This window comes from Octopus sinensis, linkage group LG13 (genome assembly GCF_006345805.1).
Source record: "Octopus sinensis linkage group LG13, ASM634580v1, whole genome shotgun sequence".
Lineage (NCBI taxonomy): Eukaryota > Metazoa > Mollusca > Cephalopoda > Octopoda > Octopodidae > Octopus > Octopus sinensis.
This window is the reverse complement of record NC_043009.1, coordinates 52883915-52902600: the sequence shown is the minus strand read 5'-3', so window position 1 is coordinate 52902600 and position 18686 is coordinate 52883915. Positions and strand designations below refer to the sequence as shown.

General features: G+C 38.5%; 1 protein-coding gene across 7 annotated transcripts in view; it reads left to right on the top strand.

Moving 5' to 3' along the window:
* Window positions 1–7627: 7627 nt before the first annotated feature.
* The window catches only part of LOC115218378 (E3 ubiquitin-protein ligase MYCBP2), a 167091-nt gene continuing 156032 nt past the window's right edge, over window positions 7628–18686 (top strand). For all 7 annotated transcript variants that reach the window (XM_036508350.1, XM_029788156.2, XM_029788153.2 and 4 more), the window contains exons 1-6: window positions 7628–7861; window positions 9244–9397; window positions 10551–10753; window positions 11848–11998; window positions 14224–14324; window positions 17796–17858. In XM_036508350.1, coding sequence (XP_036364243.1) covers window positions 7766–7861; window positions 9244–9397; window positions 10551–10753; window positions 11848–11998; window positions 14224–14324; window positions 17796–17858 — 768 coding nt within the window. In that variant the 5' untranslated portion in view covers window positions 7628–7765. The remainder of the gene's footprint in view (window positions 7862–9243; window positions 9398–10550; window positions 10754–11847; window positions 11999–14223; window positions 14325–17795; window positions 17859–18686) is intronic.

The following is an 18686-nucleotide window of genomic DNA, read 5'->3' as shown; positions in this document are numbered from 1 at the left end:
TGTTCAGCCCAAGGCTATAGTAGAAGGCACTTGCCTGAGGTTCTTTGCAGTGGGACTGAACCCGGAACTTAGTTGGGAAATTAGCTATTTACCACATAGCCACGCCTATGCTTGATCTTTTTATGCCAAATGAGGACTTTGCTCTGAGACAGCAGTTTGTGACCAGAAATGTGACTGTTACAAAGAATAATTGAAACTGTTTTTTTTTTTTTTAAACTTTGCTTTATTTTAGTGTGTGATGCATGTTATTGTCAAGTCAGCTGTCTTTGTCTGGGTGTGGTTGGGTTTTTGGACTTTTATTTCTCTTTCTCTTCTCCTTTCTCATAAAATGTAATGCTTCACAACCTCTTCTGAATTGGCCTTTGTGTGTATATATGCATGTGGGTGGGAGCTAAGTGTGGTTGTGTGATTTAGAAGTATACTTCTTAATCACATAGATTTTGGGTGTGAAGCACCTCAGGCATTTGTCTTCTGTGAGCTTGGGCCAACCAAAGCCTTGTGAGTGAATTTGGTGGGTAGAAACTGAAAGAAGCCTGTTGCGTGTATGTTTCCTTTTCTTAACATGTGATAGTTGTTATGAATGTCACTGTTACATATGCAGTGCCCTTCATTCCTTATATTTCATAAAAACATATCTAGTGCCTTAGGGGAATATTATCTTGCTTGGAAACTGGTGAGAGTTTATAACAAGAAGGGTATCCAGTCACAGAAAATTTGCCTCGATGAATTCCATGTAATGTTTGAAAGCATAGTAAAGTGGACATTAAATGATGGTTATGATACCGTCTCACACTCCCCAACTGAAGTAGCCATGTATCTCATTCACTGCAAGACACCTATTTCTGTCACTCTTCATACTCTAATCTTTTATTACTAGCAACACAAACTTGCCTCCCTCAACATCACTTCACTCCTCAGTCGAAGGGTGTCTTGGTGACCTCACTGATCCTGGTGCCATGTAAAAAGTGCCCAGTACTCTGTGAAAGTGGTTGGCATTAAGAAGGATATTCGGCTATAGAAACCATGCCAAAGTGAACAGCAGAGCTAGGTGCAGTCCTCTGGCTTGCCATCTCCTGTCAAGCTGTCCAACCCATACCAACATTGGAAGAAAGCATTAAATAATGGTATATATATATATATATATATCATAATCAGCTGAAGTACCTGTTCCTGATTAAAGTGGATAAGGGTAAAGTTTCTTTCGTTAGATTTTGTTTTTTAATAAAGTGTTGTAAAATTACTTTTTGTAAGATAGTAAGGTGTGATTTGAGAGAGATTTGGTTGCTATTTCTGGCTGGCTGAAAAATCACACAGGCTTCTGCATTTGTTTAACATTCTAGTGTTTTTATAACTAATGTCTCTACTGTCAGTAATCTTGTATCTGACAACATGAGTGTAGTATCATTTCTGTTTTTTGGCATGGTACTCTATTATTTTAGTAATAATCATGCTTCTTACATTTAATAGCTAAGGATTTTAAAAGTTATTTTGTAATAGATATTATGAAATTACCGTAAGTGGGGTTTTAAGTTGTATTGGAGTCCATGAAGTATGTGTGTATGTATGTGTACATCATCATCATTATCATTTAGTGTTTGTTTTCCATGCCGGCATGGGTTAGATGGTTTGGCTAGAACTGGTAAGCCAGAAGGCTGCACCAATTTCCCATATGATTTGGCATGGTTTCTGCTGCTGGATGCCCTTCCCAACACCAACCACTCCAAGAATGTAATGGGTGCTTTTTACATGCCACTGGCATGGGTGCTTTTATGCACGACTGGCACTTGACTTGATGAGTTTTCTCAAGCACAGCATAATACCAAAGGTCTCAGTCACTTGTCATTACCTCTGTGAGGCTCAACATTCGAAGATCATGCATATATATAATATACATATATATATATATCATCATCGTTTAACGTCCCCTTTCCCTGCTAGCCTGGGTTGGAGGATTTGACTGAGGACTGGCAAACCAGATGGCTGCACCAGGCTCCAATCTGATCTGGCAGAGTTTCTACGGCTGGATGTCCTTCCTAACACCAACCACTCCAAGAGTGTAGTGGGTGCTTTTATGTGCCACCAGCACGAGGGCCAGTCAGGCGGTACTGGCAAGTATATATATATATATATATAAGGTTCAGTTGTCCATGCTCGCATGGGCTGAATGGAGTTCAAGGCAGATTTTCTATGCCATATGGCTTTCCTTTTGGCCACTCATCTGTTTCCAAATAAGATAATATTTTCTCATGACTTGACCTGTTTTCACTGAAGATTGGGAACAAAGGACACCGCTTGCATCACAGTGACACTCATTTACAACTATCACATGAAGTCAAGACTAGGAGCAATAATGCACACATATATGATGGGCTTCTTTCAGTTTCTGTCGACCAGATCTACTCCCATGGCTTTGGTTGGCCTGAGGCTATTGTAGAAGGCAATTGACCAAGGTACTAGGCTGTGGGACTGAACCCGAAACCATGTTATTGGGAAGCAAATTTCTTAACTCCACAGCTGTATGTGTGTTTGTGTGTGTCTGTTGTAATGAAGGTGGGTGGTTTAGTGGTTAGGGTATTTGACTCTCAATCGTAAGGTCATGAGTTCAATTCTCAGTGGTACATTGTAGCTTTGAGCAAGAGACATTACTTCACATTGCTCTAGTCCACTCAGCTGGCAAAAATGAGTAGTACCTGTATTTCAAAGGGCCAGCATTGTCACATTCCGTATCATGCTGAATCTTCCTCAGAACCACCTTAAGGGTACGCACATCTGTGGAGCGCTCGGCCATTCGTGTTTTAATTTCATGAGCAGGCTGTTTGGTTGATAGGATCAACTGTTGTCATAACTGATAAAAATGCCAGTATATGTGTCTGTGTGTACATATTTCGATATACTTACACGTATAATGCATGGTATTTCTAAGATCTGGTGGTGTGGTGACATGACTTGTGATGAACCACTGGTGGTACATGTGACAGTTAATGTGTTTAAGCAAGAAGTGTGCATCACAGAACCAAGAGCAGTCTCAGGTGGATTAGTATCAAAAGGATTAATTTGTCTTTTTAGTTTTTGTATTTCTTAACCATACAAGGTTTTATTTTTAACTCTATCATTCCTATGGCTTTTATTGCAAAGAAACACTCCAGTTTTATTATACTAGAATACTAGTTTTGTTATTTTAGAAAACTGTGATGGGGTGCTAAAAATTTTCTGGCTTTATCAGTATTATGAAAGGCCTGGCCTTCTCAGTTCTTTTACAATGCTTAGAAAAACTGAAGGACTGTTGCATTCGGTGTGTGAATCTGTGAGGGAAATATGTTCAATAAAATCATATTTAACCGATTCTTCTGTATTTTCTTTTACCCAAAGCCAGGAACTTTTCAGCACCCCTTGTACAATTGTGACCAAGTATTATGATTTTGTTTCGACTGAATGTTGTTTGTTGTGACCAAGCACTGTGTGTAGTTTTGTCAAAGGTAGAACATTGTCAAAGGTAGAACAACAATATTGTATTATGAAAAGTTTTCTAAGTGATTAATATGTAACATTTGTTTCCATTCTTTTGTTTTTTTTCAGAAGACTTACAGAAAAAAAGAAATTTAAAAAGAAAGTGAAAACTAAAAATAAAGATAAAAAACCAAAGGTTAGTTATGATCCTTTGTAATTGTGATTCTATCCCTCACACTGTGTGTGTATATGTGTGTGTATGCATGCATATGTATATATATGTATGCGTTTATATATGTGTGTGTGTGTGTGTATATATATATGTATATATATATCATCATCATCGTTTAGCGCCCGCTTTCCATACTAGCATGGGTTGGACGGTTCAACTGGGGTCTGGGAAGCCAGAAGGCTGCACCAGGCCCAGTCTGATCTGGCGAGGTTTCTACGGCTGAATGCTCTTCCTAATGCCAACCACTCTGTGAGTGTAGTGGGTGCTTTTACGTTCCACTGGCACAGGTGCCAGACGAGGCTGGCAAACGGCCACGATTGGATGGTGCTTTTTACGTGCCACCGGCACGAGGCCAGTCGGGGGCGGCGCTGGCAACGGCCACGTTCGGATGGTTTTCTTACGTACCACCGGCACTGGTATCACAGCTGCAATTTCCATTGATGTTGATCGATTTTGATTTTGATTTTGTATGTGTTTATATATATACATATATATTTATATATTTAGCTATCTGTAGGTCATGCTTAATGTAAGTACCTTGTAACTATATATTGTTTTTAAACACAGAATGTTCATAAGATACCATTTATAGACAAATACCACAGTTAATTTGTCTTTTCACAATGTATTTACATTAAGTATGATACACATTTACCTATCTTAACTTAGCACTGCTTCCATTGCATATAACGGATTTTTTATTCAGCCAGATACCTTATTCCAACACCAGTGATTGTTCAGTCACATTTTCACCATTTTTTTTTATATCAGTAGCAATGGATTTTGTTCTAGCATATGATTGGCAGTGAGTACATGCAACTAACGATGTCTAATGAGGCAGAAATGCGCATCCAGCATTCTCGCTATTGCTGCTGGATGATTTTCCCCTGCTTTTCTTATATATTGCATGTCCATAAAGTATATTATCTCTGCAAAGGCTACCATAGTAAATTTGCTTTATTGCAATGTATTTATATTATGATACATAGATGGCTATTTTAATCTAATGCTGCTTCTGTTGTATATAATATATTTATGTATATATATGTATAATACACACACACACCTCTTTGTCTGTCTCTCTGTTTGCTTCACTCTGTATACCACTGTCTGATTGGATTATAGCCCAGTCATCTTAAAATAACCTTTTCTTACAAGCATATACTTTGCTAGATTTGAACTAGAAACCTCTATTCATAATAGAATGTTGTTGCAGTAGTCTTAATCAGTATATCATGTTCGCATAGTATCAATATTTAGTATAAAAACAGAGATAATAGCAAGACAAGTTGATTATCAGGATGTTGTTTAATCATTAAAAGAAGAAAAAATTGTGACAGTATTTAGCAGTAAGTAAAATATATTAGTTACAGCTTAATACCAGACGGGCATTCATTTATGTTCTGGGTTCAAATCTTCATGTGATCAACATTTATATCATCAGCATTATTGTTTAATGTCTGTGTTCCATGCCTGCTTGGGTTAGATGGTTTAATAGAATTCATTGTCTGCTTTGGCAAGGTTTCTCTTATTGGATGCCCTTCATAAAGCCAACCACCTTAGAGTGCCCTAGGTGCTCTTTTTTTTGTGGCACCTGTGCTACTATGTAAAACAAGACCCCCTTCACAGAGTGACTGTGCAGTTTTTAGGTGGTTGGCGCTTTGTGCCAAGCATAGAGGGCCTAAAGTAGGAAAGAGAGGCATTATCTTTGATTATTTTGTGATGAAAATAATAAAATGTGAGTCATATACCGGGGTTGTGGAGGCACATGGCCTAACGGTTAGAGCAGCGGACTCGCGGTTGAGGGATCGCTGGTTCGAATCTCAGATTGGACGATGTGTATGTTTATGAGCGAAACATCTAAGCTCCACGCGGCTCCGGCAGAAGGTAATGGCAAAACTTCTGCTGATTCTTTTGCCACAACTTTCTCTCACTCTTTCCTCCTGCATCTTGCAGCTCACCTGTGACGGACCGGCGTCCCGTCCAGGTGGGGAACCTATACGCCAAGAAACCGGGAAACCGGCCCTTATGAGCCAGGCATGGCTTGAGAAGGAACAAACAACAACAAATACTGGAGTTGATTTACTGAGCTGTATTCTTTCGCCTGAAATATCTAGCCTTATGCCAATGTTCCAGCTTCTACAGCAGTTATTCTGAACCATTTTTTTGCCTATAGATTTCTATTTTAATCTCGTAGGAGGATCCATATACCGTAAATCCTCGAGTATAGTCCGCCCTTGAGTATAATACGCAGGGGATTTTTAGGGAGCTGTACCTCTGAAAAACCCAAACCTTGTGTATAATACGCACCCCTTCGCTAACTTGAGTCAAGGAGGTCTATATAACGTCCTTGGTTTGTAAAAATGTATATGGTAACATCCTTTATTATTATTGTATATATAACAATGCAAACATGTAGCTTTTTTGTGCGTTTTGTTTGCAGAAAATAAAGAAATAACAGTAATAACGGTAATAACGTTTAATAAATGTTGCTTACTGCAAGTTATGGATGATTTAAGGTATTTTCGCAGCCAACATCACAAAATGTGTCTGAATAAACATTGCCGGACAGCAAATAGAGACTCGAACATTGCCTAGAAAATAATTTTCATTTTTAACCTCGTATATAGTATGCACTAGGGATTTTGACCTTTAAAATTTGGGATACAAATGCGGATTATACTCGAGGATTTATGGTAGTCAATTGATGTCTAAAAATTATATTTTTATGATTAGATATTATTAGGAATTGTTTAAAAAAATGTTTAAATATTTTGTGCATTATAGAAATACAAGCAATTTATTGCTCATAAGTTTTAATGACAGAATCTTATATGGACCCTGGTTGAGAAGTACTGTTCTACTGGGTTGTTCGATTGATAGAAATATCAGCCAAATCTCCCTAAAATCACACTCTACATTAAAAAAAAGTGACATCTGGGATAATGAAGTCCTTCATCAGCAAAAAGCTGGGATACCATTGATGAACCTGATTAGGTGTGGTTCAGGGGTTATACTGTTACAAAATAAGGCAACTCCGTCATAATCCTTATAATTTTACATTCACTTTCCATGCTGGGAGGCTTTTATGATATAGTATCAGAAGTGGTAAAGCATAAGGCTAGATACAAACCATGTGGGTTTGAGTTCAGTCCCACTGCACAGCATCTTAGACAAGTGTTTCCTACTGTAATCCCAAGCCGATCAGTGCCTTATGGATGAATTTGGTATATGGAAACTATGTGGAATCCCATCATGTATGTGTGTGTGTGTTTGTCACCCCCATTGACAGCCAGTGTAGGTTTGTCTACATTCCTATAATTTAAAGGTTCAGTGAAAGAGACTGCCAGAAAATGTACCAGACCTAAAACGTAAGTCCTGGGGGTGATCTATTTGATTAAATCTTAAACCTTTCAAGGCAGTACTCCAGCATGGCTACAGTCCAATGATTGAAACAAGTAAAAGATAAGATAAAAATTCATAATACCAAAACAAAGCTACTTTTATATGGTTGCACACTATCCTAGAAATAGCAGTCAAATCTCCAACTTAGACCATCTTATCTTGAAGAATGGAAAGACACTTTGGTGTATTGAGGTATGTGTATTTTATCTGAAAATATGATAGGATGGCCATGGCTGGAATGACTTTGATCATAGGATTGATGGATCAGGGTTTTGACCTAGGGTTAAACAGCAGCAACAACAGCAACAATAAAAGTACTCTCCATTTCCATAACTCCACCCCTATACCACCTGTTTCATTTTCTTTTTTTTTTTTTTTACCAAATGTAATTTAAGAGTATAAAATACAAAGAAATGTTCCGCTGCCAATAAATGTAGAATAAACAAATGTAAATAAATGAAAATACACCCAATTTAATTAACGGCACTGTTGCACACCTGCCGGAAAACCTCCGCCACTGTACAGGTGCGTTATGTTTTTTCCAAACAGAGAGACAAAAGTCCCGAGCCACTGGAGATTCAGCTGCCAAACATCGAACTCAGTGGCAACCCGTCTGCATTCTCGGTGTTTGCAAACGTCCGCTACTCGGTATTGGAACACTGTATCAAGGAGGCAGCATGGATGTTTCACCAGGTGAACGGTGTGCCGACGTCAGACTCGGAGGAGGAAGAAAGCGAAGACATCGTAAAAGATGGCCAGTTACTTCAGATACCAAAGGTTTGTGTAATGCAGCTATTTGTTTCTCTTATTGTTTGTGTGTTTGTGAATGGTTGTCTTTGTGTGTGTGTGTCGATGGTTGTCTTTGTGTGTGTGTGTATCGATGGTTGTCTTTGTGTGTCGATGGTTGCCTGTGTGTGTATGTGACAATGGTTGTCTTTGTGTGTGTGTGTGTCGATGGTTGTCTTTGTGTGTGTGTCTTGATGGGTGTCGATGGTTGCCTGTGCGTGTGTGTCGACGGTTGCGTGTGTGTCGATGGTTGCCTGTGCGTGTGTCAATTGTTGCCTGTGCGTGTGTGTCGATGGTTGCCTGTGCATGTGTGTCGATGGTTGTCTATGTGTGTGTGCGTGTGTGTTGATGGTTGACTGTATGCATGTCTCGATGGTTGCCTGTGTGCGTGTCTTGATGGTTGCCTGTGTGTGGGTGGGTATCTCTGCATGTTTGTGATTGTTTGGGTGTGTGTTTGTGTGCATGCATGCATCTGTCTGGTTGCATGGTGGTCTGAGTGCATCTGTAGTCATATGAGTATGTCCGGTTATGTGTATGTTCTACATGAATCATATCTTTGTGGGAGCTTAGCGTTGAGTTTTGTGGCTGTGCAGGGCATGTGAGAGAGGTCCGTGTTTATAAATCTATGTATTTGTGCAATATACACATTTGTAAGCTTATGTATGTGTGTGTGAGCACATATATATATATGACGAGTCTGTATATGTTTGTGAAATGGATATCAGCATTAGAATTGTCTTGCAAACTGTATGTGGTGGCTGTAGTGCTTTGCAAAGAATATATAGTTTCCAAACCCATCAGTAATTGTATCACTTTATTAGGACCTATAAGGTCTATTCCAATTGAATAAACTTATCTATTTTTCTTTACATATTGCATCATTAGTGGCTTTCATCATTTTCCCATACCTGGCTCTTTTGACATAAACCCATCTGAAACCATTCCTATTTTAAAGTGATACCCTGTATTTTCTGGCATACTAGTCATTATAGTATGTACAGTGTAGTAAAAATTGTAATTTAAACATTAAAAACATTGTCACTGTCTTTCCAAATCTTGCTGCATTTCACATGGAATATTTAATCTGCTGAAGTTGCCTTGGTGTATAAGTTGACTGAGATTTGTTTTAGCTGTAAATGTTGGTCTGAAATACATTGAATTGGAACCCTCCATCTAAATTATGGTGATAATTTATGTTTCAAGCACCAGCTTGCTTATGACAATGTTATTTTTTTGAATTCTTCGTTTTAAAAATTAATTCAACTAAAAGGAAGCATATTTGTGCAGAAATATCCTCCTTCTCATCATCATCATTGCTATCATTATCATCACTGGCACCATCATTTCATCTTGTTGTTTTTCTTCAATTTCAGATTGTTGGTATGGGTCTCAATGTGGTGTTTGAACTGGTGCGAGAAACTCAGAAACAATATCCAGAACTTTGTGTGAAGGCCTTAAAAGCTCTTCTGGACCTTCTGCAAGGACAGTTACCAGAAAGCATGAAAGGAGAACCAGCAGAAGTTTTAGGTTAACTATAGACTTCTTTGTCTTTCTTTTCTTTCTTTTTCTTTTTCTTTTTTTCATATTGCATTTTAGCCCTTGTTACTGATCATGTGGTTAAGAGCAAACAGACCTGCACAATTTGCTGTGGATCTATCCATGACAACCTTACAATGTGCACTACATTGCAGAGTAGCTTGACTCCAGTGAAGCTGTTACCTGCATAGATTAATCTTAATCCTTTGATAGGGATTTATCGTCAATATTTGGTGGCTTTTCTCCCCTCCTCCTCCTGCTGCTGCTATGTTTTAAAGTACCGTACAGTCAGCTTTCACTTGTGTGGGAATATGACTCATCAGCCTGTACCATAGTTTTGATAATTGCTTCAAATGTCTTTGTATTCATGAGCAGACATGGACATTCTCTTGGCCGCCTCACTCTTTAGCATTCGGAACATTTCAGATGACACATCTGGGAAGAGAGAGAGAGAGAGAGAGAGCTGCACTAGTACGGCAGTTAGTGCTCATTTACTGCTGAACAGACTGAGGCAAAATGAAACAAAGTGCCTTGCTTAAGGACACGATGAACCAGCCAGTCCAGTAGTTAGAACCCACCACCTTATGAACATAAACTGGAACACCCTAACTCCTTGACCATGCACCTTCATATATACAATTCAAAATAATCTCTCTCTCTTTTACTTGTTTCAGTCATTTGACTGCGGCCATGCTGGAGCACTGCCTTTTGTCGAGCAAATCGACCCCGGGACTTATTCTTTGTAAGCCCAGTACTTATTCTATCGGTCTCTTTTGCCGAACCGCTAAGTGATGGGGACGTAAACACACCAGCATCGGTTGTCAAGTAATGCTAGGGGGACAAACACAGATACACATACACACACACATATATATATATATATATATATATGTATATATATATACACATATATATACGACAGGCTTCTTTCAGTTTCCGTCTACCAAATCCACTCACAAGGCTTTGGTCGGCCCGAGGCTATAGTAGAAGACACTTGCCCAAGGTGCCACGCAGTGGTACTGAACCCAGAACCATGTGGTTGGTTAGCAAGCTACTTACACACACAGCCACTCCTGCGCCTGATTTACTTTCTTCTTTTTTTTTTCTTTTTGCTAACTTTTATTTTTCTCTTTTCTGTTTCCAGATGGAATGTTTCAACTGATGATGGACCTAACGACAGGTCAGGGCTTGAATAACATCTCATTAGAGCTTAGCAACACATTGACGTCGCTTGCCTGTGCAGCGCTCATCAGTTTGGTGATAGCATGGGGCGATACCGGCAAGTACCTTTCTGCCATTGGTGTCATGCTCATGAACACGAATCCAGTGTGTGGCCAAACAATTCCGGTGAGTGTTTATATAATTCGAATACTTTAATAGTGGAAATCGCTGGCAGTAGAGTGTGATTCTTCTTTTCGTTTTTCTTTTTTTTTTTTTTTTGTGAGATTGGGTGAGATTTAGCTGCTAATTCTAGCAGGTTGCATAATCATATAGTCACTTGTTGGCTTGTCTTTTGAATGGTTCCAGAATTCTTTAAGCCATCTGTTGTTCTTGTGTGTTGTCTGTTCAAATAAAGCCAATCTGCTTCTCTATATATCCTTATCTTTCTGCTTTACACACACTCTCTCTCTCTCTCTCTCTCTCTCTATATATATATATATATATATATATATATAATATTAGTCTCTTCCCATACATATATGGAAATATATAAGTTGCACCTCAGTTTACTGATAAAATCAGGTGCAAAATAGTGACTTATACACAGGTAAATACAATATGTATGTAACATGCGAGTGTACGCACGCATATATATATATATGTATATATATACATACACACACACACAGACTCACACACACATTACATACACACTGTGTTTGCCTGTGTATAAGTCACACTATTTTACACTGAATTTTATCTACAAACTGGGATGTAACTTATGTGGAGAAAGCTAAAACTATGAAGGAAAGAAAATTTTGTACCAAAATTTTACATTAAACTAGCAGGTGAGACTTACACACAAATAAATACATATTGATACACACATAAACGTGAGTTGATTTGGTCAACTAGAAATTGAAAAAGGCCTGTTGTGTGTGTGTATGTTTATGTTTGTTTACATTTGCACTTCTCCAAAAATTGCTAGTGATGTTGTCATTTTCCCTGTCAAATGAATCAGCCATTAGCTTTGTGCTCCTGAAGACATGAAATAAAAGATCCCTGATTTGGAAAAAAGTTAAGAGTAAGCAATACAAAAAGCTTCTGTTTGTTAAATAATGCTTCAATAAATTATCCATGAAACCGATGCTGGCACAGAAAAACAGCTGCAGAGACAAATGAGCAAATAAACACACACATGCACATATCTCTCTGTCTCTCTTGTTTTACCAATCTCTCTCACTTTGTGATTTTATTTTACCTTTTTTTTACCTTTGCAGGTATCTAACATTCTTACCTCCCTACAAAAGAGTGTTCATGCTGTGTTACATGGTAAAGCGCAGTTACCAGAATGGTTGAGTCAAGGTGTAAAAGTTAAGGCGTTGGCTGCTTCTTTCAAATTAGACAGTGTGTCTCGACAGAAGATTTCTGGTAAGTTCTTTTCATTAAACTCTGATATGTAGAAGCAGCAACAAAATTATAGATGCAGGTATAACTGTAAAGTTGAGAAATTTGTTTTGCGAATACATGATTGCTTAGTCAACCGCACTGCAGTGTCTTTTGTCATAGCCCTGTTTTGACCAACGTCTTGTACATAGGATTTGAACACGGAAATATCTAGGCCTTGTTTCATGTTTGTGTGTATGATTCCTAGTAGCACATTGTGTCCTTTTGTTATGTAACATAGCAATTTGATGAATAGACTATGGGGCACTAAAATAAGCACTACAGCTGGGGTTTTGCACAATTGAATAAACTCCTGAAGGCTGTGCCTCAGTATTTCTGCAGTCTGATGACTGAAATTAGTAAAAGAATATATAATTGTGATTCCTTCCTTTTTGAGTTCTTTGGCCTTCAACCCCTGATAAAGTTGTAAGGGTACTGTTATAACATATGGCATGTCATGAGCATCTAAAGATGCCAGAACCTTTTTCCCTTTAGATCTTCACCCAGCTGATTTGTTCCAGAGAGAGAGGAGAGTTAACCCCAGTACTGATTTATTATTTTATCAGCCCCAAAAAGATTTAACCTTTGCAAGACTTGAAGATGGAGCAGAGAAAGTTGAAATGAATACAAAGTATTCTATCTGACACACTCTGAGACCTCTGCCAACTTGCTGCCTGAAAGCTGAAAGTGTGTGTATACCCACACACACATACAGGGTGCAGTTGATAAATTGTCATCTAAATTACACAAAAATGAAAATGACACTGACATCTCATTTTAACAGATATTTTAATCAAAATTACATAAAAATATCTTGAAATACTAAAAATCCATCTCTTTCAGAATTCTCTGCATTGTCCTCAGATTGATACCCAAACACTCTGAAATGTTCATATTGGAGCTTCTGGCATGAATGCCAAGCAGTACTACATGTCGTTTCCAAATTTCTGGCAGAGTAAATTGCGTCATGGTGCTGTTTTGCTCACAGATGGTGCCCAACTGACCCTACTATATTTTGTAGTCGACAAAATCAAAAACGAACAGTGCCAGAATTTAAAGATATAAAATGGTGACAATTTACCCATCACTGCCTGTATATATTCACACACACACACACACACAACACACACACACACACACACATATATATGAGAGAGAGGGGAGTGAATGAACAAATGAAAGGAAGTAGCCCTCAACACATTCAGTTGGAGTTACATGTATTTGATAAGTTTGATTCAGTGCAACATGACTTAATGTTTTGTGGGCACATATGACATGGCCAACTCGTCAGATGTTTGGAAGTGCCTGAATTAGAAAGTTATCATTGTAAAGTAGTATTAACAGTCTGTTGAGACAAATGACACCTTTCATTTGCAGTGTCTTCGTGATTCTGACATAAAATATAAACTGTTTACCCTTCCTCCCTGAACTGCAGTTAAAGGATGATGTGGTTATTATTAAAGGATGGGTCACAAGGCAATAGCCACACCCAGTTTTCAGTGGCTATATGCTGTTAATGAAAAACATTTTGTAGCTTGATGTCAGTTCAGACAAAATTTATCTATGATCAGAGGTGATCATAGGCATTTTGTCTATGATCATTTGACTTTGTGACCTTCCTACCTGCAACCATCCTGTTTGTGACCATCTTACCTGCGACGATTTCATCTCAATCGAAGGAAAGGGGCTTTCTCCGTCCGGGTTGCGGATCCGTGGAATAAGCTGCCAGACGAGATGGTGAAGATGCCGACGACCGCTCGGTTCAAAGTCTCCCTTGACCTCAAGTGGCCTGAACTCTTTACATGAACACCACCCTGTACATAACTCCATGTCCCCCTACATGGCCTTGCTTTTTGCTTTTTGAGCCAAAAGATTAACTAACTAACTAACATATTATCCATGTATTTTTTTGTGTAAGAGGATAGGGTGTGATTTGAGGGAGATTTAGTTGGTATTTCTTGCTGGTCAAACAATCATGTAAAAGCTGTTGGTGTGTACTTATAAAAGTTGTGGCTGTTGAGTGATCAAACATTTCTTTTCTTCCTTCTCTCTTTCTCTCTCTACACAATCTCTGTGGTATGTATATTTGTAAAGACATATATCATATATGATATATATTGTATAATGTGATATACATTGTATAATATGATTTAGTATAATGTACTGTGATATATACATATAATAATGTTATGTACGTTTGTTTATTTCAGCTACATCACCTTGTGCCCTAGCCAGTGATGGCTGTTACCTTTATGTTCTTAATAAACAAGGTTTATCAAAAGTTGGTTCAGGATTTGGAGGCACAATCAAGGTGAGGACATTTTGTTTTAAGTAAATCCCTCCTCTTTCATCATATTTGTCATCTACCTGTTGCCATGCATTGCTTTTGCTTGATTTCTTGGCATAAGCTGTGGTTGATGTGATACACGATCAATATTTTTACATCCAGGAGTCACAGCATCTCGTCTGACATTGCTGGGCACATGCACCATAATAGGGAAAACTGGCAAACTTTGTTGTTGTGTGTATCTGGCTTAGTTCTTTTAGTTGGATACTCTTCATATCACCAACCACTTTGCAGAAAATCATCATCATCATTTAATGTCTGCTTTCCATGCTTGCATGGGTTGGACGGCTTGGCATGGAGCTGCCCAGACTCCTGTTGTCTGTTGTGGCCTAGTTTCTATGGCTGGATGCCCTTCCTAATGCTAATCACTTAATAGTGTACTGGGTGCTTTTTACTTGCCATATATTAAAGGATGAGATATATATATATGTATAAAGGGGTGTTGAAAAGTTCCTGGCTTTGGGCAAAGCAAAATACGAGAGGATCAGTTAATTATAATTTTATTGAACATATTTCCCCTCTCAGATTCGCACACTTATTGCAGTGGTCCTTCAGTTTTTTTCTAGCCTCTACACATTCTTTATTTTCTCTCCTTGTTTCTTTCTGTGTTCCTTTCTGTGGAAGAGTGTAGGTTCGAAACGTTTAAGACTTTTCCACTTCCCGAGCGTTAAACTAATACATCTGTTTGTTGTCTACACCACCTGTCTGCGTCTTTTTTTTTGTGAATTCTCCCTATATAAAAGATAAACCTTTATATCATCAAAATCTGCAAGCTGCCAGATAATGAATGATTAATTCAAAATAATGAGGATAAATAAGCATTACATTTGACAGAGTAATCTGAATGTTAAAGGTTAAACTCTTTCCAAATTCTTTGTTCTCATTTTAATCTTCAATCTCTTGCTGACATTTTGTGGTGTTTCTGAGCAGTGACAATAATTTATTTTTCAAAGTTTAAAGTTACACTCTAATTCAAACCCATCAGAGTAACATGTATATACACCTAAATATGGGATTACTTTCGTCCTTATTCTGTCCCTTCTTATTACACAGTCCAGAAGATTATTTATTTGCAGGCTGTTTTGGAAGTGAGTGCCAGGTCTACAGTGAGTCAGGATTTAGAACTTGGATTCAGCTTGTGCTTTCTGGGGCCACCTGGGTACCTTATCACCATTATCTATGTCTTGCAGCTCCTACTAATCATTTCCCCATCACCACCACCACCATCCTTTTTTCCCTATACTAGATGTGAGTAGCCATGCAGATCTCTGGATCTGCGCATGGAACCTGTTCTACCCCAACTCTCATAGGATGAAGCTGTCCTGTCCCTCACCTACTCCAGTGCCCGTAGTCCTGTGAACTGTATGGTGACCTCAATAGTGTAGGTGGCACAAAAAAAGCATCCAGTCTATGCTGTAAAGTGACTGGTGTTAGGAAGGGCATCCGGCCATAAAAATCATGCCATAACAGACATTGGAGCTTGATGCAGCCCTTGTACACATCAGTTTCTATCAAACCATCCAACCCATGCCAACATGGAACATGGACATTAAGTGTTAACAATGATGACATGTTAACTTGATGTTCCTATGACTAGCGACCGAGACCTTTGGAAATATACTGTGCATGAGAAGATCCGGCAAGCCAGATGAAACCATAACCCGTGGCCTATGCCAGGAGCATAACCAGCCCGCTTATGTGTAGCTTTTTCTTCTTTGGTCACTAAACTTTGCTTGCGAAGACCTGTTGAGGCAAATGAAATCAAATCAAAATCAAAATCAAATCAAAATCGAAATCAAATCATTTCGATGACTGGCATCTGAGCTAGCGGGGTGCAAAGAGCACCATATGAGTGTGATCATTGACAGAGAGGCTATTTGAGTATGATCGCTACCAGTGTTGCCTTACTGGCACTTATGCCTGTGCAAGTAGGGTGCCAAGAACACCACCCGAGCGTGATCGTTGTGATCGTTGCCAGAGCAGCCAACTGGCTTCCGTACCCGTGGCACGTAAAAGGGCACCATTCGAGCATGATCGTTACCATTGTCGCTTCACTGGCACCTGTATCGTTGGCATGTGTAAAAAGATTTGAGCGAGGTCATTGCCAGTACCGCCTGATTGGACCCCGTGCAGGTGGCACGTAAAAAGCACCCACTACACTATCGGAGTGGTTGGCGTTAGGAAGGGCATCCAGCTGTAGAAACTCTGCCAGATCAAGACTGGAACCTGGTGCAGCCATCTGGTTGCCAGCCCTCAGTCAAAACCGTCCAACCCATGCTAGCATGGAAAACGGACGTTAAATGATAATGATATATATATATATATATATTATATATATATACTCTTTACTCTTTTACTTGTTTCAGTCATTTTGGCCATGCTGGAGCACCGCCTTTAGTCGAGCAAATTGACCCCGGGACTTATTCTTTGTAAGCCCAGTACTTATTCTATTGGTCTCTTTTGCCGAACTGCTAAGTGACGGGAACGTAAACACACCAGCATTGGTTGTCAAGCAATGCTAGGGGGACAAACACAGACACGCAAACATATACACACACACTTAATATATATATACACGACAGGCTTCTTTCAGTTTCCGTCTACAAATCCACTCACAAGGCATTGGTCGGGCCGGGGCTATAGTAGAAGACACTCGCCCAAGGTGCCACGCAGTGGGACTGAACCTGGAACCATGTGGTTTGTTAGCAAGCTACTTACCACACGCCACTCCTGCGCCTATATATATATATATATATATAAATAAATATATATATATATATATATATATAAATAAATAAATAATCCTGTGCCAGTGGCATGTAAAAAGCACCCACTACACTCTCGGAGTGGCTTGCATTAAGAAGCGCATCCAGCTGTAGAAACTTTGCCAGAGCAGATTGGAGCCTGGTGCAGCCTCCTGGCTTGCCAGTCCTCAGTCAAATCATCCAACCCATGCCAGCATGGAAAACGGACGTTAGAAGATGATGATATATAGTTTACATACTAATAAAGTAGTTTTGGGTACTCTATTCTTTGTTTTCTACATGCACCCGTCATTTTCAATCTCAATACATTTTGGTCTTTTTGGCTATACATGCTAAAATGCCATGTGTCTCAAAAGGTTTTGAGAGTTCTGGCCTTCCTGTCCCAGCATGGAAAAGCAGATGTAAAAACAATGAAAGTGATAATACAATAAACAAACATGTACACAGACATGCACTCTATGATGATGATGATGATGATATACATACAAACACATGCATTATATACAGATGGCGATCATGCTATATATAAACATACACAATATAGAAAGCAATGACTATAGAGAATTATGGAGCTTGTAAATGATATGATGCGGTTCTTTTCAGGACCTAGTTCACCATTTTTTAAAATTATTTTATTTTCTCTTTCTGTATTTGTCTTTTCACTTTACAGGGTCATGTGTACAGTTGCAAAGAGAATTTCCATAATGGCCGTGGTTGGTTAGCATATGCTGGGGTAAGTTCACTCTTTCTCTTAGAAAATACTTCCTTGAAAATACTTTTAAAATATACCAACAGCGTTTCAATCAAGTCTTTAAAATTAACGATCTAGTAAGAAATTTAGTAAGATAACTGACTTTTCCATTATTAAGCAGATGTACAGCTCAGAACTGAATGGAAGGTCATTTACATTATGATAGAGGGCTTTTCATTTAGATCAAAAATACTTTGAAACAAGAGCTTTTGTATTGTGTAAACAGAGGTTGCATAATACTGTATCAGAAGGATTATCTTCATCTCTTTCACAGCTATCTGATTTTGGATGTCTTCTGAAAGTGTGTGTTTCAAGATTTCACCTTAATTTTTTCGTCATAATGTTTGTTTCCTTTTGTGTGAATCATTGTGTTTTACATCTATTTTTTGGCATACACACTGTAAAATAAATAAAATCTGTTTTAAACTATTCCTTGGAATAATATTAACCCATTCCCACATGCATGCTCACTCCTTGTGTAAAGTAGTAATGAGCAATAAAGATAAATCACTTAACCAAACAAAGCCAAAAACAACAATAATAAACAAATAAAAACAAATAAGAAGAGTGATGTGTAATTTGAAGTTTTACAGTAATTTTTTCCCAACAACTTGACCAACGAACATCATCTATCAGCTTGACCAATGTATTATTTCATCCTAACATCTTCTCTGCTCACTATTCTTAAGAAGGTTGTTACTGTAAACTCTTCAAGCACCTCCTCCATTGGATTCTATCAGAAGCAACCAGTATTACTCTTTCTGGTTGGATACCCAAGTGTGACTGACTGAGATTTTGTATATTATCTAA